The 25421-nt window shown below is 37.3% G+C and overlaps 1 protein-coding gene across 7 annotated transcripts in view; it reads right to left on the reverse strand.

Moving 5' to 3' along the window:
- The window catches only part of ZC3H6 (zinc finger CCCH-type containing 6), a 78376-nt gene that overhangs the window by 16464 nt on the left and 36491 nt on the right, over positions 1 to 25421 (reverse strand). For 3 of the 7 annotated variants that reach the window (XM_006065954.4, XM_006065953.4, XM_006065952.4), the window contains exons 3-7: positions 22921 to 23043; positions 14199 to 14451; positions 10160 to 10293; positions 1660 to 1776; positions 950 to 1061 (exon numbers count right to left, since the gene is read on the reverse strand). In XM_006065954.4, coding sequence (XP_006066016.2) covers positions 950 to 1061; positions 1660 to 1776; positions 10160 to 10293; positions 14199 to 14451; positions 22921 to 23043 — 739 coding nt within the window. Of the gene's footprint in view, positions 1 to 949; positions 1062 to 1659; positions 1777 to 10159; positions 10294 to 14198; positions 14452 to 19272; positions 19308 to 19398; positions 19481 to 22920; positions 23044 to 25421 lie in introns of those variants that run through there. The other 4 variants (XM_025260568.3, XM_006065955.4, XM_044925559.2 and 1 more) reach the window with 4 other exon arrangements.

A 25421-nucleotide genomic window follows, 5' to 3' on the forward strand; every position in this document is an offset into this window, starting at 1 on the left:
AAACCACTATGAGGTACCATTTCATGCCAGTCAGAATGGCTATGATCCAAAAGTCTACAAGCAATAAATGCTGGAGAGGGTGTGGAGAAAAGGGAACCCTCTTACACTGTTGGTGGGAATGCAAACTAATACAGCCACTATGCAGAACAGCGTGGAGATTCCTTAAAAAACTGGAAATAGAACTGCCTTATAACCCAGCAATCCCACTGCTGGGCATACACACTGAGGAAACCAGAATTGAAAGAGACACGTGTACCCCAATGTTCATCGCAGCACTGTTTATAATAGCCAGGACATGGAAGCAACTTAGATGTCCATCAGCAGATGAATGGATAAGAAAGCTGTGGTACATATACACAATGGAGTATTACTCAGCCATTAAAAAGAATACATTTGAATCAGTTCTAATGAGGTGGATGAAACTGGAGCCTATTATACAGAGTGAAGTAAGCCAGAAAGAAAAACACCAATACAGTATACTAACGCATATATATGGAATTTAGAAAGATGGTAAAGATAACCCTGTATACAAGTCAGCAAAAGAGACACTGATGTATAGAACAGTCTTTTGGACTCTGTGGGAGAGGGAGAGGGTGGGAAGATTTGGGAGAATGGCATTGAAACATGTATAATATCATATATGAAATGAGTCGCCAGTCCAGGTTCGATGCACAATACTGGATGCTTGGGGCTGGTGCACTGGGACAACCCAGAGGGGATGGTACGGGGAGGGAGGAGGGAGGAAGGTTCAGGATGGGGAACACGTGTAAATCTGTGGCAGATTCATGTTGATATATGGCAAAATCAATACAATATTGTAAAGTTAAAAAATAAAATAAATAAATAAATAAAACCAAACCAGGCTTTCCAGATTGTACTTAAGATTTTTAAAGCCTCAATGACAGTTTAAAACTGCAATATTTTGGTTAACATTTTTAATAAAGGATATTATGCATATAAATGCAGTTCTCTCCTTTGGTACAATATCCTTGTAAATAAAATTTGCAGATCTCTTTCCTCTTCTCCAACTCTGCATCATGATCAAATTTACATTGATCTCCCTGTTCACAAAAAAAGAGAAAAAAAAAGAAACCATTGAGTTGAATTTTCTCTGCGGTGTTTCATGGTAGAACCATGGTCATATCTCCAATCTTTAAATAATGAGCTCACAGTAATTCAAACAATCCCTTAGAATTCTTGCCCAGGATAGTGGAGGTGGCTTTGGGCGGAGAGGCAGAACAGTGAACATGACCTCAGACACTGCTTGGCTCCAGCACTCACCATGTCTGGCTGAGCTACCCTGGGGACTCATTTAACCTCTTGGTTTAACCATGATTAAAATGAGAATAATAACAGTAACTGAACTTTACTGCATCATTGTAAACATGAAAACATTTAATATTAGTAAGCCAATTTGAGCATTACGTGCCACATAGCATCATGTGTCAGTAAAATAAAATCTGATTTCAACAAGCTATATTATTGTCCCAGAATATAATTATATGAGTTCTTATATACAGTACTCAATGCAAGATCCATTTTGAAGAACTAGTTTTATTCCAACTATATGAGAAAACACTCACCACCCCCTAAAATGACCTTAAATTTTAAAGATTATTTCAGAAGTTAAAATGACTTATGATACCCCTATAAATTTACCTTAATACATCTCCCTTCCAGAAAGTATTTGCAGATTTGTTTTCCTTTATGTTCCACTGTATGTTGATTAATAAATTCCTGAGTCATAATCTTCCATTTTTTCCCTGGTTTACTATACTGCAAGAAAAAAAATTACTTAAATAAAACATATGAAGTATTTAAAAAGACATTAAAATTCGTACTGAAATGGATCTAGAAAGCAGTACACATTGATCATTAAAAGTGGTGAAGACTGAACATTATGATGCTATTTATTTATCTGGAGAGAGGCGATGCATGCAAGCATGCTTTTAGAAAACTGCTTACTGGTACTGGTAGTTGCAAACAACCCTGTCTCTAATTTAATGAAGACATCTAACTACATTTTTCAAAATAAAATTGTGAGAACTTTAAACTTAATAATAATACTCAGTTTGGGCAAAGACACAATAAAATATGCACTTTCATGTAAAGTTGGTTGAAAACTTAAAATATCAATATTGTTTGACACAAAATTTGTACTTTTCAGCACGAAATTCTGAAGGAATTTCCAGGAAGAAATTACCAGGAAGGCACATGAAGATTTATCCACAAAAATAACCACTGCAGAATTATTTACAAGTAAAACAAACAAAAGCAGGAAATACTCTACACATGTAAAACTAGAACACAAATAAAACACATTATGGTACATCTAGAATATTATAAAGTCATTTAAAAAAATCATGAGATGGAAAGACAATCTGGGGACACAAAATGTTCACAATACCTTACCAAGTGAAAAAGTGATCCTAGTTTATAATAATAAAGACAAAGAAAAAAACAACTAAAAGAATATACCCCTACCTTTAAGAGTGTGTATCTCTAGATGAATTTCTACAAAGTGATAGATTGCTTGCGTGTGTGGTTATTTTGTACTTTCTTTAGGGAAAATATTGAGGATATATTACCTTTAACTTTTAAATTTAAGAAAATTAAGAAAAACTAGTATATGATATGGAGAAGGCAATGGCACCCCACTCCAGTACTCTTGCCTGGAAAATCCCATGGACGGAAGAGCCTGGTGGGCTGCAGTCCATGGGGTCGCGAGGAGTCGGACACGACTGAGCAACTTCACTTTCACTTTTCACTTTCATGCAATAGACAAGGAAATGGCAACCCACTCCAGTGTTCTTGCCTGGAGAATCCCAGGGACGACGGAGCCTGTTGGGCTGCTGTTGGTCTACGGGGTCGCACAGAGTCGGACACGACTGAAGCGACTTAGCAGCAGCAGTATATGATAGGAAATCTCACAGCCCTACTTGCTTTCCTTCGTTCTCCTCAGGCCCCTATTCAACTTTTGCTGTAAGTATAAGAAGGTTGAATAACAACAATGAGCTCTATAAAAGAGCACTGCTTTTCAAGCTCCTAGCAGGCACAGTGCCTTGCACACTGTAGGAGGTTCATAACTATTTACTTTTCTGAATTGATATCAGTTTTCCTTTTTCCCTCAATTTGCTAGACGATGGAGAACAAAGCACAATCTACTGAAATCTCTCATAGCAAACACCTGAGGCAATAGATAGGTAAAGTTAAATCTGATCCTCAGAGCTCACAACTGATGAATGATATAATTCACCAGATGTCTGGGGAAAAAAAAAAAAAAGTATCAGAATACCAGGAAAACATAATCTTTGAGTTTCTTTTTAAAAAGTATATATAGATACACACATATACACATATATACATATATATACACACATACACACACGTGTGTATCCCATGAAAATGCAAAGAAACTGATTATACTCTACTCCAATAGGATTATTTTAAATGTCTTCAGTTCAATTCAGTCGCTCAGCCGTGTCCGACTCTTTGTGACCCAATGAATCACAGCACGCCAGGCCTCCCTGTCCATCACCAACTCCCGGAGTCCACCCAAACCCATATCCATTGAGTCGGTGATGCCATCCAACCATCTCATCCTCTGTCATCCCCTTCTCTTCCTGCCTTCAGTCTTTCCCAGCATCAGGGTCTTTTCAAATGAGTCAGCTCTCCACATCAGGTGGCCAAAATATTGGAGTTTCAGTCCTTCCAATAAACACCCAGAACTGATCTCCTTTAGGATGGACTGGTTGGATCTCCTTGCAGTCCAAAGGACTCTCAAGAGTCTTCTCCAACACCACAGTTCTAAAGCACTGATTCTTCAGCACTCAGCTTCTTTATAGTCCAACTCTCACATCCACTCATGACTACTGGAAAAAACATAGCCTTGACTAGACTGACCTTTATTGACAAAGTAATGTCTCTGCTTTTTAATATGCTGTCTAGGTTGGTCATAACTTTCTTTCCAAGGAATGTCTTTTAATTTCATGGCTGAAGTCACCATCTGCAGTGATTTTGGAGCCCAAAAACATAAAGTCAGCCACTGTTTCCACTGTTTCCCCATCTATTTGCCATGAAGTGATGGAACCAGATGCCATGATCTTAGGTTTCTGAATGTTGAGCTTTAGGCCAACTTTTTCACTCTCCTCTTTCACTTTCATTAAGAGGCTCTTTAGTTCTTCTTTGCTTTCTGCCATAAGGGTGGTGTCATCTGCATATCTGAGGTTATTGATATTTCTTCCAGCAATCTCGACTCCAGCTTGTGCTTCTTCCAGCCCAGCATTTCTCAGGATGTACTCTGCATATACATTAAATAAGCAGGGTGACAATATACAGCCTTGACGTACTCTTTTTCCTATTTGGAACCAGTCCATTGCTCCATGTCCAGTTCTAACTGTTGCTTCCTGACCTGCATATAGGTTTCTCAAGAGGCAGGTCAGGTGGTCTGGTATTCCCATCTCTTTCAGAATTTTCCACAGTTTATTGTGATCCACACAGTCAAAGGCTTTGGCATAGTCAATAAAGCAGAAATAAATGTCTTAAACCCACGTAAATTTTATTTACAAACATTTTCTATTTCTATGGGAAGCTTCCATAAGCCTCTTATCCTTATCCATCAGGGGGCAGATAGAATGAAAATCACAATCACAGAAACTAATCAAACTAATCACATGGACCACAGCCTTGTCTAACTCAATAAAACTATAAGCCATGCTGTGTAGGGCCTCCCAAGATGGATGGGTCATGGTGGAGAGTTCTGTCAAAACGTGGTCCACTGGAGGAGGGAATGGCAAACTATTTCAGAATTCTTGCTTGAGAACCCCATGAATAGTATGAAAAGACAAAAAGATATGACACTGAAAGATGAACTCACCAGGTAAGTAGGTGCCCAACATGCTCCTGGAGAAGAGTGGAGAAATAACTTCAGAAAAAATGAGGCAACAGAGCCAAAGCAAAATAATGGCCATTTGTGGATGTGACTGGTGATTAAAGTAAAGTCTGATTCTGTAAAGAACAACATTGCATAGGAACCTGGAATGTTAGGTTCATGAATTGGAAGTGGTTAAACAGGAGATGGCAAGAGTGAACATTGACGTTTTGGGACTCAGTGAACTAAAATGAACTGGAATGGGTGAACTTAATTGAGATGACCATTATAACTACAACTGTGGCCAAAGATCCCTTAGAAGAAATGGAGTAGCCCTTGTCATCAATGAAAGGGTCTGAAATGCAGTACTTGGATGCAATCTCAAAAACGACAGAATTATCTCTGTTCGTTTCCAAGGTAAACCATTCAATCTCACGGTAATCCAAGTCTATGTCCCAACCACTAATGCTGAAGAAGCTGAAGTTGAATGGTTCTGTGAAGACCTACAAGACCTTCTAGAACTTACACCAAAAAAAAATCTGTCCTTTTCATCATAGGGGACTGGAATGCATAAGCAGGAAGTTAGGAGATACCTGGAGTAACAGGCAAGTTTGGCCTTAGACTACAAAATGAAGCAGGGCAAAGGCAAACAGAGTTTTGCCAAGACAACGCAGTGGTCATAGCAAACACCCTCTTCCAACAAACAAGAGAAGACTCTACACGGACATCACCAGATGGTCAATACTGAAATCAGACTGATTACATTCTTTGCAGCCAAAGATGGAGAAACTCTATACAGTCAGCAAAAACAAGACCAGGAGCTGACTGTGGCTCAGATCATGAACTCCTTATTGTCAAATTCAGACTTTAATTGAAGAAAGTAAGGAAAACCACTAGACCATTCAGATATGACCTAAATCAAATCCCTAATGATTATACAGTGGAAGTGAAAAATAGATTCAAGGAATTAGATCTGATAGACAGAGTGCCTGAAGAACTATGGACAGAGGTTCATGACACTGTACAGGAGGCAGTGATCAAGACCATCCCCAAGAAAAAGAAATGCAAAAAGGCAAAATGGTTGTCTGAGGAGGTCTTACAAATACCTAAGAAAAGAAGAGAAGCTAAAGGCAAAGGAGAAAAGAAGAGATATACCCATCTGAATGCAGAGTTCCAAAGAATAGCAAGGAGAGGTAAGAAAGCCTCCCTCAGTGATCAATGCAAAGAAATAGAGGAAAACAATGGAATGGGAAAGACTAGAGATCTCTTCAAGAAAACTAGAGATACCAAGGGAACATTTCATGCAAAGATGAGCACAATAAAGGTGAGAAACGGTATGGACCTAACAGAAGCAGAAGATATGAAGAAGAGGTGGCAAGAATACACAGAAGAACTATACAAAAAAGATCTTTATGACCCAGATAACCATGATGGTGTGATCACTCACCTAGAGCCAGACATTCTGGTGTGTGAAGTCAAGTGGGCCTAAGGAAGCATCACTACAAACAAAACTAGTGGAGGTGATGGAATTCCAGTTGAGCTATTTCAAATCCTAAAAGATGACGCTGTGAAAGTGCTGCACTCAATATGCCAGCAAATTTGGAAAACTCAGAAGTGGCCACAGGACTGGAAAGGTCAGTTTTCATTCCAATACCAAAGAAGGCGAATGCCAAAAATGTTCAAACTACCACACAATTACACTCATCTAATACACTAGCAAAGTAATGCTCAAAATTCTACAAGCCATGATTCAACAGTATGTGAACCATGAACTTTCACATGTTTAACCTGCATTTAGAAAAGGCAAAGAAACCAGAGATCAAATTGTCAACATGTGTTGGATCATCAAAAAAACTAGAGAGTTCCAGGAAAACATCTACCTCTGTTTTACTGACTATGCCAAAACCTTTGACTATGCGGATCACAAGAAACTGTGGAAAATTCTTAAAGAGATGGGGATACTGGACCACCTTACCTGCCTTCTGAGAAATCTGTATACAGGTCAAGAAGCAACAGTTAGAACCAGACATGGAACAATAGACTGGTTCCAAATTGGGAAAGGAGTATGTCAAGGCTGTATATTGTCACCTTGCTTATTTAACTTCTATGTAGAGTACATCATGCGAAACACTGGGCTGGATGAAGCACAAGCTGGAATCAAGATTGTCAGGAGGAATATCAATAACCTGGAATATCAATAACCTCAGATATGCAGATGACACCACCCTTATGGCAGAAAGAGAAAAGGAACTAAAGAGTCTCATGATGAAAGTGAAAGAGGAGAGTGAAAAGTTGGCCTAAAACTCAACATTCAAAAAATGAAGATCACGGCATCCGGTCCCATCACTTCATGGCAAACAGATGGGGAAACAATGGAAATAGTGACAGACTTTATTTTTGGGCGGTGCCCAAAATCACTGCAGATGGTGACTGCAGCCATGAAATTAAAGGACGCTTGCTCCTTGAAGAAAGCTATGACCAACCTGCTACTGCTACTGCTAAGTCACTTCAGTCGTGTCCGACTCTGTGTGACCCCATAGATGGCAGCCCACCAGGCTCCCCCGTCCCTGGGATTCTCCAGGCAAGAACACTGGAGTGGGTTGCCACTTCCTTCTCCAATGCATGAAAGTGAAAAGTGAAAGTCAAGTCGCTCAGTTGTATCTGACTCTTAGCGACCCCATGGACTGCAGCCCACCAGGCTCCTCAGTCCATGGGATTTGCCAGGCGAGAGTACTGGAGTGGGGCGCCATTGCCTTCTCCGATGACCAACCTAGACAGCATATTAAAAAGCAGAGACCTTGCTTTGCCAACAAAGGTCTGTCTAGCCAAAGCTATGGTTTTTCCAGTAGTCATGTATGGATGTGGACCATAAAGAAAGATTTGGACCATAAAGAAAGCTGAGTGCCGAAGAATTGATGCTTTTGAACTGTGGTGTTAGAGAAGACTCTTGAGAGTCCCATGAACAGAAAGGAGATCCAACCAGTCAATCCTCAAGGAAAGTAGTCCTGAATAATCATTGGAAGGACTGATGCTGAAGCTTAAAGTCCCAATATTTTGGCCACCTGATGTGAAGAACTGACTCATTTGAAAAGACACTGATGCTGGGAAAGATTGAAGGTAGGAGGAAAAGGGGATGACAGAGGAGGAGATGGTTGGATGCCATCACCAACTGATGGACATGAGTTCGAGCAAGCTCCAGGAGTTGATGGACAGGGAATCCTGGCGTGCTGCAGTGGGGTCACAAAGAGTCGAACATGACTGAGCTACTGAACTGAACTAAAACTTTTTTTTATAAACATTTTCTATGTCTAGGCTCACTTAGAACAAGTAGATATAAATGACCAGTTCACATATGCCTTCTCCACAAGGATTGTGGCTGTAATAAATAGGCAGCCAAAGAGTGCACCATGAGAAGTCAAAGAGCCAACTTGAGGAATATAACTCTGAAATCAAAAAGTAAAAATATTAGGTAATGACCCCCCCCCAGTAAAACCCACTGAAAAATGCACCAAGTTGTACTATGTAGCCCATCAGGCTCCTCTGTCCATGGGATTCTCCAGGCAAGTATACTGGAGTGGGTTGCTGCGCCCTCCTTCAGGGGATCTTCCCAACCCAGGGGTCAAATCCATGTCTCTTACGTCTACCTGCACTGGCAGGTGGGTTCTTTACCAGTAGCAGCAACTGGGAACCCCTTTAGTCGCTCAATCATGTTTGACTCTTTGTGACCCATGGACTATAGTCAGCTAGGCTCCCCTGTCCATGGGATATCCCAGGCAAGAACACTGGAGTGGGTTGCCATTTCCTCCTCCAGGGATCTTCCCGACTCAGGGACAGTACCCGCGTCTCCTGCTTGACAGCCAGATTCTTCAGGAAAGGAAAAATGTCCTAAATCTGATAAATGCACAAGAAAGAATTTATTCTGATTTTCTATTACAAGATTAAGAATTTTTTTAGTTGCAAGCTAGATCTGGAAACATCTAAAATGTTAGTGCTTGAAGGGGCCATTAGAGTTAATTTAATACTGTACTCTAATATTACAGGTTAAGCAAACTGAAGCTCAGAGATAGGCAGTAAGTCCCTCAAAACCATACTTTCTTGGAAGCTAATATTTTTTCATGTATGGGGTATAAGTACTGAATATAGGAGAAGGTTTACTCAGAAAGTATTCACATGAATTTGGTCTACTGAAAGCAGCACATCCTAGACAACCACAGCTGCCTAGAAAGATGGGGAGGCAGGTTAATTTCCCAGAAATTCTAAGCTTATTTGCAAAGCTGTTATTCCACAGAATAGTGAGTTAAGAGTGAATGTTTGTAGGTGTGTGGGGAAAAAAAGAGTTCATGGTGAAGTAAATTTTAGAAATGATGGGTTGAACAAAGTCATACAGACTTCTTTCTGCCTAACCTGCTCAGAGCCTTTAAAGTTCATGTCGACTAAGAATCACCAGGAGTAGAGTAGTATGTGCTGGGTTTCACAAATTTATTTGGTCCTAAACTTTTTTTTAAGGTCATACTTGCTAGCAACTCCCTAAACAGTATACTAAGAAGTATATTAAAAAATCTTTGCCTGTTATCTTTAAACCCAGAGATTAGAAAACAGAGCATTTTCCAATTACAATGTTACTCTCCCTTTTCTATCAATCAGGGTTACAGCTATTGATAACCCACACTTGCTCTGCATAATTCAATCAAATCTTACTGGAACAATGGCAGAATACAGAAACTGGATCACTCTAATCTAGAAAGTCACTACAAGGTTGAAATGTATTTGTTCAGAGTTCAGTTCAATTCAACATACATTTATTCAGTCTCTACTGTACACATGGTTCATAAATTGACCCTTCCAAACATTAATACCTCCTTTCTTCTCTTTCAAGGATTTCAATTCTAATAAGTAAGTGAATTTACCACTGTCTCCCTTCTTGGTCCTGCCACATATTGAGCTACCAAGCATTTTACTGCCATTTGCATCTAGGGAAGATGACCCCTAGGAAGGAAAAGTACAACAGAGAACCTACAGAACAAAAACGTTTGCTTTCAGACATATCAATTTTATTTTGAAGTGCTCTCGAACTTAGCAGTTTTATTTCAATGTCACCTAAACGTGCACCTGTATACTAGCATCATAACTAAGTAAAACAAAACTTTTATTTGGAAATTCATATATATTCATTTGATCTGAACTAGAAATTTTTCATTTACTAGGAAAGTAGCATTAAAATCACAATGCTTTATTTGCAGCCAAGTAAGTTAAAAGGTAGAATCCTCGATATATATAAATTCTCATTACCTCATGATAGTCATCAGTTCCTGAAAACACATTTGGCCCTTTGTTGACCCTTCCGCCACGGTCTTTGCGTTTGATTTTTTTCAGCAAACCTCGTCCACGAGCAACATTAAAACTTTTAACCCTCTGCTCAGTACCTACAAAAGTTAAAATGTACTCTAGACATTATAAATAAAACAGCACACCAACCTACTAGTTTACAGAGAATAGCATATTTTAAATAGTCTACAATGTACAATGCATTCTTTTTTCCCTCTAGATTCAATGAAAAAACTAATTCCATCTTTACATTTTACTTATTGTTTTGTTTCTCAAGTGATGTTAGCAACATAAGGAAGGCAAGGAACAAGGATACACATGGCTGGAGAAGTCAAATCTAGTTTTATCCTTCTCATTGCTCCTTAGAATACACAATTAAGGAAGTTTTCTGTTTTTTAAGAGAATTAAATATTACATTCCTCTCTAAGGAAGACAATGAAGTATTATTAGTGATTAATTTGTAGCAAATTGTTTCTATTGATAATTCTGGATATCACATATATTGCCAAGCAAAATTCATAATTGTCTTTTACTTTTGAAAAACTTGATGTTTAAAAGTACCTTAAATTATACCTAAATTATAAAAATGCTTAAATTATAAAAATTATATATTAGGGTAGTAAGTTACAATACAAAGTGATTTCTCATCTTACCAAAGTCATATTGAACTATTAAGTTTTGCAATGATCTTAAATCTACAAAACAGCCAATAAATGCATGAAAAAAAGTTTCACTTCATTAAAAGAAATTAAAAATTAACATACCAATTTTCACCTCAAAGAATAACGGTGGTAGGGATTTGGAGAAACTGGCATTTTTGCACACTGGCAGAAGTGTTATAAATTGCTATAATACTTTTTTGAATATCAGCTTGGTATATGGCTCAAAACTCTTCAAATGTGCCTATGCCTTTTGACTCAATTCTACATTTCAGCATTTATTATTAGGAAAAAAGTTTGCCAAGATGAGATATGTATAAATATGCAGGGTTAATCACAGAATTTTTAAAAAATGGATGCAACTTAAATCTCAAATAATTACTAACAAACAAATTTAGCAATTTAATAGATAAATTATGGTGCATCTATTAGAATGTAGGCGTTAGAATCTAATCATTAATGTAAGAATGACAAATACAATTCACAGTTAAAGAGAAAAAAAAACTAGTTTTAACAGTGTATAGTTTTTTGTTAAAAATAATTCTCAAAAATTCTAGAAAAATGTTTGCCAAAAATATTAATAGTAATTGTTCCTGAGTGTAGAGATTCAAATTGTTTTTATCTTTGATCTTTGCTGTGTTATCATTTTTTACACATAGAAAAAGTTTTCTGCATTTGTCTATATATTACTTTCATAATTCTGGGGGGAAAAATGAAATTCAGAATAAATTGCAATAGTCAATTCATTAACAGAACAAAAAGAAAGAGTCTGAAAGGAGAAACCCCAGGTAGGAAGGGATGAACAAGGACTCCACATTCCCTTTATTCCGCAAGTGGAATGACCCCCAACACCACTATGTCTGACTCCAGCACAAACGTGCTAATTACAATAGCACATATATAGATAATTCCTTTCTCTTCAGTTCAACAAAGCCTCGGTTCACATTTTTCAAAAGAATTTTGTTAGGAAATCAAGAAAAAATAAAGCCATAAAAATAACCAAATTTACTCATAATGGATTCTTTTTTTCAGCGCTAATTAAAAGAAGTGAAATGAATCGCCAGTCCAGGTTCCATGCGTGATACAGGATGCTTGGGGCTGGTGCACTGGGATGACCCAGAGGGATGGGATGGGGAGAGCAGTGGGAAGGGGGTTCAGGATAGGGAACACATGTGCACCCGTGGCAGATTCATGTTGATGTATGGCAAATCCAATACAATATTGTAAAGTAATTAGCCTCCAATTAAAATAAATAAATTTATATTTTTAAAAAATAAAATAAATAAATAAAATTTTAAATTTACATTTTAAAATTAAAAAAATTTAAAAAAAAAAAGATAGTTATGTAGGGTTTGGGTTTCACCACTTCACCTCAGCCTCATCTTGCACCAGTTTTCTTGAAGCAGACATGCTAACTAGACAATTTTTAAGGCTAATTTGACCCTTATGTGATCCATAATTTCTATGGAAACTTGTCCTGGTTTCCCCAGGGATGATGTACCTCAATATAACAGATGAATAGGTTATCATTCCAAAAATTTCTTTACGTTTTGTTCTTACTTCTGATTCAGAAAAATGTGGATAGTCCTTGGTTGGGTGGATGAAACATATGCATGTATGCACTTCCATTTACCACATCACTCTGCTTGACTCCACCCCCCCCCCAAATTGTAGTTATTTTATATTGTTAAGTTAATCCATTATGTTCCCATTGTTCCCATTATGGCTTGCAATTGTAATTCTTTTATTTTTTGTATGGCTATTGATTGTGAAAACTGATAAATATCTTTTACTCTTGTGATTATGTAACTGTTACTCACTTAATACCATTATATCATGATTGGTCAACAGAAAAATAATAGAACTCCATATCACCCAAACTAGGATCTAACAAAAAGACCTGTAATCACTTTTTAAATTCCAGATGCATATCAGAGTTATCTTGAAACTTTTTGAAAAATACAAATGCTCAGGTATTGCTTTTTTTCTCCAGAGCTCCAGATTAGTTTCTAATGAGCAGTCATGTTTAAAAATGATGCTTCTGAACTGTGGTGTTGGAGAAGACTCTTGAGAGTCCCTTGGACTACAAGGCGATCCAACCAGTCAATCCTAAAGGAAGTCAGTCCTGAATACTCATTGGAAGGACGATGGTGAAGCTGAAACTCCAATACTTTGGCCACCTGATGCGAAGAACCAACTCATTGGAAAAGACCATGATGATCAGAAAGATTGAAGGTGGGAGGAGAAGGGGATGACAGAAGATGAGATGGTTGGATGGCATCACCATGCGACAGACGTGAGTTTGAGTAGGCTCTGGGAGTTGGTGATGGACAGGGAGGCCTGGCACGCTGCAGTCCTCCTCTTTGGGGTTGCAAAGAGTTGGACATAACTGAGTGACTGAACTGACTAAACTGGACTATATGATGATCTTTTATTTTTACCTAGTTTGTTTCACTTTTTGTATTTCATATTCAGTGCTCCCATTTCATTAGTTTATATTTTCCAATTTCTTGATCTCTACTTTTTTATTTTTACTTTTTGATGTTCTTTCTCAAGCCTTTATCAAGTATAGTAGAAAAGCTTTTGCATACTTATGTATAAACATGTATGATACATATAGTTTAGAAAAATTATGAATTTTTACATAACAAAAAAAATTATGACATTTTGATTTCACTTGTTTGGCTTAGTATGAGTAGAATGCTAGATTTCTAGCATTTATTTAGGTTTACTGTATAGCATAGGAAACTATAATCAGTATCTTGTAATAACCTATGATGAAAAATAATTTCAAAAATAGTATTTGTGTATTTGTATAACTGAATTATCTTGCTGTGTACCTGCAACATTTTAAGTCAACTATATTTCAATAAAATACATATATTTTTTAAAAAGTCTATAGTCTTGAGTATATTTAAACAGCAAAGATGATCACTATATTTTAAACTCTAATAAAAGAATAGCTTTCCAGGATCCTGTCTTTATAGGGTCTAAAATATAAAGTAACACAAGGTAACAGTTGAAAAGCATAGGTAATTTTTTTTTCAGTATACTGATACCATATAGAAGAGAGGGGAAAAGACATAACAGGAAAGTTGTTCTACATTTTATATACTTTAAAAATATTAGGAAATCTATTAAATGAAAATTTTAAGATATCATGCAGATTGAAATATCTATAGATTTTTGTCCTCAAGGTCTACAAAATAAAGAAAAACAAATTCAGGAACCACAGGAATAAACTGACCATAACAAAGGGCTAAGAAATTTAAGTTTTTACTTCATAGCTACCTGTTTATCTTAATAAAGTTTTCATAGTCAAAACCAGACAATTTCAAACTTACCTTGTTGAATTCCTTTCAATCTTTGTTTTTTCCCTGGTTCTTTAGAAAAAGATGATCCTAAAGAAGTATTCGAGGTTTCTTTAGCTTGCCTGTATTGTTTCAGCTGACTGGCAAAATCTTCCTCTGTTTCCTGACTGTAGCTACCAAAGTTGTCATCACTGTAGGTACTGTACTCATCATAGTCTTTACTTTTAAATTTTCTGTTATGTTGACTCTTCTTTGATGCCATGTAGCTTCCTGATATATGTCCATGCTAAGTGAAAATGAATAACCATTGTCAGGATTTTTCAGTTACATATAGAGGAGTTGATCGTAACACAGGACACCTTCCCCCACCCCTCCACCCCCAGAAAGCTGGGAGAAGAAGGGGAAAAGAGTTGTTCTGTCTTGTGGTTAGAATTTATCTATGGAACTATTTAAAACTAAGTTTAAAAAGCTAAATGCTACCCTGATGTTATTAAACACTGTAATGTTCATAAAACCTGGCTGGTGAGTGTGTCTTGTTCACTTTGTTTTCCATGCCCATGTCTTACATTTCTCATTCTCCATATCTCAATATTTGTATCCACAAGAGTACTTTAAAATCCGTATCAACATACACGAATTCCTTCTCCAAAAACCCAAAGAGATCTTTTTGAAAATAGAAACAAAAAATAGTAAAATAGCTTGGAGAAAGGGTAGAAAATATGCAGAGTCTCCTTAAGACTGAAAAATTCCCAAATGACGTGTTTAAGCATATTATATTTAATAAAAAATATGTAAGGTCAAATTTGTAAAAAGAAAATACTTGTGTATGAGATTTAATAGGAAAAAAATACAGATGTCCCTAATAATGAAAAATATCTAATGAATAAATTGCTCATTAGAAACTATTTATTGCATTTATCCATTATGAATTTTATTGCTTTTTACTAAAGCATGTAAAAATAAAAAATACATTGTAGTCCTAGAAGTTTATTTAGTGATAGTATGCAAGTACTTCTCTATTCACTGAAATATTTTTTTTCTTCTTCTATCATATCTTGTCAATTTTTTTATAAGAAAGCAAGAAAAAAAAATTGCACATAATTACAACTTGAGGATCTAGAAAAAGTCAGACCATGACTCATTTTCAGTTTAGTACATTTTAAACGTGATATAAAATACTACCCTGGCAGAATACCAAAATGAGACTGCATTTTTAATAAAATACAGAGAAATATTAAGTCCTTTCTAGTAATTATAAAATAGAGAAAAAGTACATACTAACTGAAGCAATCAAGAAAATCAATTAACATCGATTTTGAATTTTGAAGACATTGTATTAGACTTCCAACATTCTTTTTTTAATATAAATTTATTTTTTAATTTATTTATTTTAATTGGAGGCTAATTACTTTACAATATTGTATTGGTTTTGCCATACATCAACATGAATCTGCCACAGGTGTACACGTGCTCCCCATCCTGAACCCCCTTCCCTCCTCCCTCCCCATCCCATCCCTCTGGGTTATCCCAGTGCACCAGCCCCAAGCATCCTGTATCATGCATCAAACCTGGACTGGCGATTCATCTCACATATGATATTATACATGTTTCAATGCTATTCTCCCAAATCATCCCACCCTCGCCCTCTCCCACAGAGTCCGTAAGACTGTTCTATATATCTGGGTCTCTTTTGCTGTCTCGCATACAGGGTTATCGTTACCATCTTTCTAAATTCCATATATATGTATTAGTATACTCCAGTACTCTTGCCTGGAAAATCCCATGGACGGAGGAGCCTGGTGGGCTACAGTCCATGGGGTCGCGAAGAGTCAGACACGATTGAGCGACTTCACTTTCACTTTTCACTTTCATGCATTGAAGAAGGAAATGGCAACCCACTTCAGTGTTCTTGCCTGGAGAATCCCAGGGACGGCAGAGCCTTGTGGGCTGCCGTCTATGGGGTTGCACAGAGTCGGACACGACTGACGCAACTTAGCAGCATCACTGTATTGGTGTTTTTCTTTCTGGCTTACTTCACTCTGTATAATAGGCTCCAGTTTCATCCACCTTATTAGAACTGATTCAAATGTATTCTTTTTAATGGCTGAGTAATACATTGTGCATATGTACCACAGCTTTCTTATCCATTCCTCTGCTGATGGACATCTAGGTTGCTTCCATGTCCTGGCTATTATAAACTGTGCGGTGATGAACATTGGGGTACATGTGTCTCTTTCAATTCTGGTTTCCTTGGTGTGTATGCCCAGCAGTGGGATTGCTGGGTCGTATGGCAGTTCTATTTCCAGTTAACATATTGAAAAGCAGAGACATTACTTTGTCAAGGCTATGGTTTTTCCAGTGGTCATGTATGGATTCGAGTGTTGGACTGTGAAGAAAGCTGAGCGCCGAAGAATTAATGCTTTTGAGCTGTGGAGTTGAAGACTCTTGAGAGTCCCTTGGACTGCAAGGAGATCTAACCAGTCCATTCTAAAGGAGATCAGTCCTGGGTGTTCTTTGGAAGGAATGATGCTAAAGCTGAAACTGCAGTATTTTAGCCATCTCATGCAAAGAGTTGATTCATTGGAAAAGACTCTGATGCTGGGAGGGATTGGGGGCAAGAGGAAAAGGGGACAACAGAGGATGAGAAGGAAGGATGGCATCACTGATTCAATGGACATGAGTTTGAGTGAACTCCGGGAGATGGTGATGAACAGGGAGGCCTGACGTGCTGCGATTCATGGGGTCGCAAAGAGTCAGACACGACTGAGCAACTGAACTGAACTGAACTGAAGGAATCTCCACACTGTTCTCCATAGTGGCTGTACTAGTTTGCATTCCCACCAACAGTGTAAGAGGGTTCCCTTTTCTCCACACCCTCTCCAGCATTTATTGCTTATAGACTTTTGGATAGCAGCCATCCTGACTGGCGTGAAATGGTACTTCATTGTGGTTTTGATTTGCATTTCTCTGATAATGAGTGATGTTGAGCATCTTTTCATGTGTTTGTTAGCCATCTGTATGTCTTCTTTGGAGAAATATCTGTTTAGTTCTTTGGCCCATTTTTTTATTGGGTTGTTTATTTTTCTGGAATTGAGCTGTAGGAGTTGCTTGTATATTTTTGAGATTAATTCTTTGTCAGTTGCTTCATTTGCTATAATTTTCTCCCATTCTGAAGGCTGTCTTTTCACCTTGCTTATAGTTTCCTTTGTTGTGCAGAAGCTTTTAAGCTTTTAATTAGGTCCCATTTGTTTATTTTTGCTTTTAAATCCAATATTCTGGGAGGTGGGTCATAGAGGATCCTGCTGTGATGTATGTCGGAGAGTGTTTTGCCAATGTTCTCCTCTAGGAGTTTTATAGCTTCTGGTCTTATATTTAGATCTTTAATCCATTTTGAATTTATTTTTGTGTATGGTGTTAGAAAGTGTTCTAGTTTCATTCTTTTACAAGTGGTTGACCAGTTTTCCCAGCACCACTTGTTAAAGAGATTGTCCTTTCTCCATTGGGCTTCTCTGGTGGCTCAAAGGGTAAAGCAGCTGCCTGCAATGTGGGAGACCTGGGTTCGATCCCTGGGTTGGGAAGATCCTCTGGAAAAGGAAATGGCAACCCACTCCTGTACTCTTGCCTGGAAAATCCCATGGACAGAGAAGCCTGATAGGCTACAGTCCATGGGGTCACAAAGAGTTGGACACGACTGAGCAACTTCACTTCACTTTCTCCATTATATATTCTTGCCTCCTTTGTCAAAGATAAGGTGTCCATATGTGCATGGATTTATCTCTGGGCTTTCTATTTTGTTCCATTGATCTATATTTCTGTCTTTGTGCCAGTACCATACTGTCTTTACTGTGGCTTTGTAGTAGACCCTGAGGTCAGGCAGGTTGATTCCTCCAGTTCCATTCTTCTTTCTCAAGATTGCTTTGGCTATTCGAGGTTTTTTGTATTTCCATACAAATTGTGAAATTATTTGTTCTAGCTCTGTGAAAAATACCATTGGTAGCTTGATAGGGATTGCACTGAATCTATAGATTGCTTTGGGTAGTATACTCTCTTTCACTATATTGATTCTTCCGATCCATGAACACGGTATATTTCTCCATCTATTAGCATCCTCTTTGATTTCTTTCACCAGTGTTTTATAGTTTTGTATATATAGGTCTTTTGTTTATTTAGGTAGATATATTCCTAAGTATTTTATTCTTTTTGTTGCAATGGTGAATGGAATTGTTTCCTTAATTTCTCTTACATGAAGGAAATGCAGCCCCTCAGTCTCAAGAGTGGGCCGCGCAGACAGCCGATCCCATTCCGCTCCATGGCAACGAAGCCCCAGCCGCCCTGCACCGCACACGCCCAGCCCAGTCAACGCAGGCCTTTGCCTTCCAGTGGGCCCCTAGTACACATGGTGCCAGGGGCCGGCTTTCCGGCCTCCCGTGACTTCCAACATTCTTAAAGCAACATTTTTAAAGTTTATCAACTGTTCTCAGCCTAGCACTTCAGAAATTCAGAAGTGGATTTAGGATCATAGCCAAAAGGCAGTGTTTCTTACATTTTTTAAAAAGCCACTATTAAAACAAAAAAAATTGTTTTGATTAAGCTGAAGATTAATTCATTGAATGGTACTTACATTTCCTTTTATTAAAAATGTGATTATATTAATTTTTCAATGATATATTTCAATGCTTAATTACTAAAGATTACTGTTAATGGGCAACTTTGAATTTTTCTCTAGAAATTAGATGCTTTCCACAAAAGCTTTTAAGCATTAATATTAATCCAGTTCTCTTGATTTTTCACAGCCTTTACAAAAATAATCTCCATAATTCCTACTTTTTCAAGCAGAATTACCCCTAAACTTTCAATTCATCCCTCCCTTGATTTCCCAAGTGCAAATAATCCTATCCCTCTTATGATGCAAATCTCCCATCTCAGGGCTCCTTCTGCAGTGACAGACTCTAACGTGCCTGCCGCAGTGCTTAGTGTTTACATCAGGGCACCACCCAAGCTTTCCTGGAAGTGCTAAATGGACTGAGGGGTTACAGAGCAGCCCCAGAGAAGAACAGCTCCTCGTGCTTCACAAGCTCATCATCTGGAATGAACAAAATGTACTCACCAGCAAGGATCTAGCAAGTATTTTTAAAAGCCCTCCTAAAGATAAAAGAAACAAAAAAGACTATAAATTCTACCAAAAGATATAATTTCTCCAATCATTTTGCTTATTGATTATTAGGCTATATACCTGCTAGAATGTCTGTGGGGGCACATTTGGTTTCTGTAATACAGGCTATCATTATAAACATGAAATAAGACTACAGGAGACCCTGAACAAGGATGAGGAAAAAGGAAAACATATTAAGCATTTCAATTTCATAGTTAGATGCTAATACTATATTCTATTATTGCCTTTTAGAGTAAAACTTACATATAGTACCTACTTGTTATCTCATTAAATGAGATTTTTAGGACATACTTATGCTAATACTATATTCTATTATTGCCTTTTAGAGTAAAACTTACATATAGTACCTACTTGTTATCTCATTAAATGAGATTTTTAGGACATACTTTCTAATCTCAGTGAGTCAACCCTAAAGCTTATGTGAAGGAAATGATCCTGAACTTTCTTTTCTAATGCCAGATTAGGTAATTTAATTCAGATCAGCCCTTCTCCTAAAAATATGCAGAAAATGTAGACAAAATATTTTTTTTCAAACTACTGTAGACGTCAGAGAGCTAACAAATTAGTAAAGGATTTCTGGACCATTATTCATGGAGTAGCTGAAAATCCCCAGAAGTGAGCAGTACTTGGAGATGTTTTTGCTCTGAAAGCATTAGCCCATCATGAAAAATCATCTGACAGGTTCAACAATACTTTTGACTATCCTTTTAACCTTTGGGAACAAAAGGAGAAGTCCAGAGTCTGGAAAACGTGGAAACCTTAGTAATCCCCAGCTGCAAAAACTCAGAAAGTCTGTGGTTTTTAAGGTATATGCACACTGACCTGAATACTCCTCAGTACTCCTGAGAGTGCCAGGATTTTTCCAGCACAAAGTAATTATTTATATTCAAGTCTTGCTCATACAATGCAATATACTTAAGGAAGATATAAAGTATATCATATTTTACTTTTTTTTCTGTTTAAAACACAACAAATAATGTTTGCACTTGAAAAGGTAGATGGCACAAAATTCATATATTGAAGCCCTAAACCTCAATACCTCAACATGTAAGAGTGTTTGGAGAAAGGGACTTTAAAGTGGTGATTAAGTCGCAATGAAGATGTTAGGGTGAGTCCTGATCCAATTTGACTGGTCTCTGTCTAATAGGAAATTTGAACACACAGAGGAACCAAGAGTCCACGTGCACAGAGGGATGACCTTACAAGGACAAAGCAGCAAGTAGGTCTACAAGCCTACAAGTCTACAAGCCAAGGAGAAAAGCCAAACAGATCCTTCCTTTGCCCTCAGAGAAAACCAATCCTGCTGGCACCTCAATATTGGACTCAGATCTAGCCTCTGGACTGTGAGAAAAGTAAATTTCTGCTGTTTAAGCCACCAGTCTGTGGTATGTTGTTATGGCAGCCCTAGCAAATACATAATGTATTCTTTATGTTCAAAGATTTGAAATTTGTAGCATGTTTTATAGAATATTTTTTTAAATATCAGAAAGCAAAGAATGAAATTGAAAGCTTAATTCTTCTCTTTAAAAGGCAGTAATTGAAAAGATATCATTTCACACCCATTAAGAAGGCTCCTGGGCTTTCCAGGCGGCTCAGTGGTAAAGAATCCACCTGCAATGCAAGAGATGCAGATTCAGTCTCTGGGTTGAGAAGGTCCCCTGGAGGAGGAAATGGCAACCTGCTCCAGTATTCCTGCCAGAAAAATCCCATGGACAGAGGAGCCTGGTGGGCTATAGTTCATGGGGTTGCAAAGAGTCAGACACAACTTAGTGACTGCACACATACGCACAAGAAGGCTCTTATCCAAAACAAAATATAACCAAAAACAGAAAATAACAAGTTTGACAAGGATGTGGAACAATTAGAAAAGTCTCAAGCATTGTTGGCAGAAATGCAAAATGGTGCAGCCTTTGTGGGAAACAGTTGGTAGTTCCTCAGAAAGTTAAATGCAGAAATAACATATAATCAAGCAATTTCACTCCTAGGTCTACACCCCCAAAGAACTGACAGCAGAGTCTCAAAGAGATGTCTATACACCCATATTCACAAAAGCATTATTAACAACAGGCAAAAGGTGGAAGCAATCCAAATAACTATCAATAAAGGAATAAATAAACAATGTGGAATATACCTATAATGGAGTATTATCCAGCTTCAAAAAGAAAGGAAATTCTGATACATACTATACAACATAGATGGAAAAAATTTTTTCAACAAAGATGAAAAAATTATGCTAAGTAAAAAAAGTTAGACACAAAAGGACAGTGTGTGAAGTGCCTAGAGCAGACAAATTCAGAGAGATGGGAAGAATAGTGGTTACCAGGAGTGGGGAGGGGAGAAATGAGGCATTACTGTTTGGCAGATACTGCTTCTCTTTAGAATGACAAAAATGTTCTGGAAACGGATAGAAGTGATCGTTGCAAAACACGGTAAATACACTCAATGTCACTGAGTAATTGTTATTTTTAAATGGTGAAAATAGTGAGTTTTTCCAAAGAAGATATACGAGTGGTCAACAGACACATGAAAAGAGGCTCAATATCACTATCACTAATCATCAGGGAAATGCAAATCAAAACCACAAGGATATATCACCTCACACCTGGCAGAATGGCCATCATCAAAAAGATAAGAAATAACATGTACTGGTGAAAATGCGGAGGAAAGGAAACACTTGTACACCGTTGGCGGGAATGTAAATTGGTGCAGCCACTACAGAAAACAGTACGAAGGTTTCTCAAAATATTAAAAAATAGAACTATCATATGATCCAGCTTTCCACTTCTGGATATTTTCCCAGAGAAAATAAAAACATTAATTTGAAAAGATATATGCACCCCTATGTTCACTGCTGCATTATTTACAGCGGCCAAGATACAAAAACGACCTAAGTGCTCATTAATGGATGACCGGATAAAGATATGTAGCACATATACAATGGAATATTACTCGACCGTAACAAAGAATGAAACCTTGCCATGTGCAACAGCGTGGACGGACCTACAGGGCATCATGCTAAGTGAAATGACTCAGGCAGAGAAAGATAAATGCCATGTTGTTTCTCTTATATGTGGAATCTAAAAACCAAACAAATGAGCAAACAACAAAAGAGAAATAGATTCGAACAAACAGGTGGTTGCCAGAGGGGAATGCAGATAAAAGAAATAGGTCAGGGAGATTAAGAGGTAGAGCCTTCCAGTTGTAAAGTAAGTGAGTCACAGGGATGAAATGTACAGCATAGGGAAAACATAGTAATGTAATATCTGTGTAGGTGACAGCAGAGATGAATGGATAAAGATATGTAGCACATATACAATGGAATATTACTTGACCATAAAAAAGAATGAAACCCTAGAGGGCATCATGTTAAGTGAAATAAGTGAAAGTCTGGTAACCAGACTTGTGATGGTATCATTTTGTAATGTACAGAAATAATGAATGCTATTATTATAATACATTGTGTACCTGGAACTAACATAGTGTTGTAGGTCAATTCTACTTCAGTTTTTAGAGAAATAAAAATAGTTAAAACTGTAAATTCTATGCTGTGTATATTTTATGACAATAAAAATAAAGAAATACCTGAGAAAATGGAATGTCATAATCTCTGTAGAAACCAGATCTTTTTCTGTGGGAAGTTTCTGTATGTTCGACCTCTGAATCAAGGCTATAGTCTGAACTATCATCACTGGATGGAGAATTATGCTAAAAGAAGGAAAAACCAAAACTGTTACATTTACAAAAGGAAGAAAATTTAACTAGTAACTGAATAAGCTTATTTCAACCAGAGGGCCCAACCAATAGATTATATTATCCTAGTAGGTTCTGAGGTATTAACTAAAAAATTCTTGCTCCAAAGACCACCTCCACCCCAGCTTCTCCAAAATTTTCTGAAGGAAAGTACATATTCCTCTTTTCTAAGAGATTTTATGGCAGCATTTTCTCCATCATCCCTTTGGCCCAAGGACTTCAAACAGAAAATATGCTCTAAAGGTATCTTAAATTTAAGTTAATCTTAAAGGAAATAAAATTGGTTCCTCATCACCAAAAAGGTCCTAGAACATGAATTGAGTATGAATTATTTTTTTTTTACCTAAAACGGCTTTAGAGTTCTTAATCTATTGTATAAGTACCCTAAATCTAGAAGATACCAAAACATTCCAAATCATAAATATAAAATAAATCCAATCCACAAAATTGAACAAAGATGAAATGCAAACCACAAGTAATTGATAGTGATTGACAAATATCATGAGTAAGTTTTTTCAAGTATGAATGTAATTTCATTCATTCAGATCACCAAATCTCCTCCATCTAGTCAAAATAATTACCTTCCCAGGTTGAGCATCCTCTTTAAAAATATTTTTTAAAGTTCTTATCAACAAAGACACTGGCTCTGTATTTTATTGTCCTTGCATTTCCAGCATGAAGGTCTAGAACAAACTCAGTAAAAATGTGCCAAACTAAATTGAGCTCTTGATACTTTGACAGAAGGATCTGTTTTCCTCGATTTCATTCTTATATGCTCACTTAAGATGACTGTTTTCCTCTACATTGTTCTTAAATGCTCCGGGGTTTAGTTTTGTGGTACTGCTCTGTTTATTTGATAGGTGATAAGAAGATCTTTTTATAATTATGCTATGAAACACTTCAAGCTTAAGTATCTAATCTTTTTGGTTAGGATTTGAAATAAATATTATCGATTTAAAAGCCAAATTTGCTGTGTTACTAGCAGAAGTCAGCTCTGGCTCAAGACAACACTTCTCATTTGAAAAACACTAAGAAGACTCGCCTAAGAAGAAGTTCAAACAAGGGCCTTGCTTCAGGAAGAGCCATCAGAGAAGAGAAGATTCTGCTGAAAGAAGAAGATTCTTCAGGCTATCCCCCCGCAAAATGAGTCTAGAATACAGATTTAAGAACCCATTAGGTAGGCTATTATAAAAAAAAAAATACACTATGTAGTTCATATATAGTAATAAGTAAGAGTAATTATTAACCTGAAATTAGCAACTAGACTACATTAAAAATAGCTAGAAATAGAAGAGAGTAATTAAAATTATTACATTTTTAAGTGAAAAGGATAGTATACTTTTTAATTTCAGAATTTTTGTGTTTCTTTTTTTGGGGTATTGTTTAGTATCTGCTTAGTGTTTGAAAGTGTTCCTTTAATTTTGTTTTTTACTTATAATACACTGGTGGATTATTTCTTTCAATCCACTTGGTTGCTAAGTACTAAAGTTCAAGTCTAAATGATTATGTTTTCTGTAGGACACTTTAACAGCATGACACCACATCGTGGTGAGTAAAGAGGGCAAAAGACAGATAGTAGAAAGCTGATTAACAGGACAGCCACTTAGTGAACCCTTCAAATATTCAGTGCCAGAAAGACTTTAGAGACTTCAGTGACTTCCCTGAACATAGCAGACTTTTCACACTTTTTTGCTTTTGTATTCTTTGTGTCTCTTCGGTCAACCAACTAATTCCTACCTGTCCTTCAAAAATCTACCACAAATGAGGAAAATAGTTTTCTGTTTCACTGTCTATTTTTCCATGTACCAGTATCACACTGCTTTAAGGACAGAAGCATTAATGTGCTTTAATATGTTAGGGTCACCCCATATATTCCTCCTTTGGGGGTTTTCCTATCTGTTCTTGGATGGTAGTTTTAAAGGTAAAGTCCACAAATTATTACTCCTGTCCTCAAGAGGTAAAGATTAATTCTTCTCCCCTTGAGTGAGGCCTAAACTTAGAAGCTTGTTTCTAGTAAACAGATTTTGTCCAAAGTGCTTAGGTTAAGAAGAAGACTGTAGCCGTCATCGTGGGTGCTCTCACTTGCTCTCACTGTTGGCTCTCTTGCTTTGGAGGAACTGAGCCAAACCATGAGGACGCTGCTGCGACATGTAAAGAGGCTCACATGCTGAGGAGCTGAGGCTGCCAAGAGCCTCATGACTGAACTTGGACAAGGAAATGACTGCAACCTCACAAGAAGTGCTGAGCCAGAATCACAAAGTTAAGCCATACCCATGTTTCTGACCCACAGAAACAGAGAGGCAAACTTTCCTTGTTTTAAGCTTCTAAGTTTG

Source organism: Bubalus bubalis, chromosome 12, assembly GCF_019923935.1.
Source record: "Bubalus bubalis isolate 160015118507 breed Murrah chromosome 12, NDDB_SH_1, whole genome shotgun sequence".
NCBI classification, from domain to species: Eukaryota; Metazoa; Chordata; class Mammalia; order Artiodactyla; family Bovidae; genus Bubalus; species Bubalus bubalis.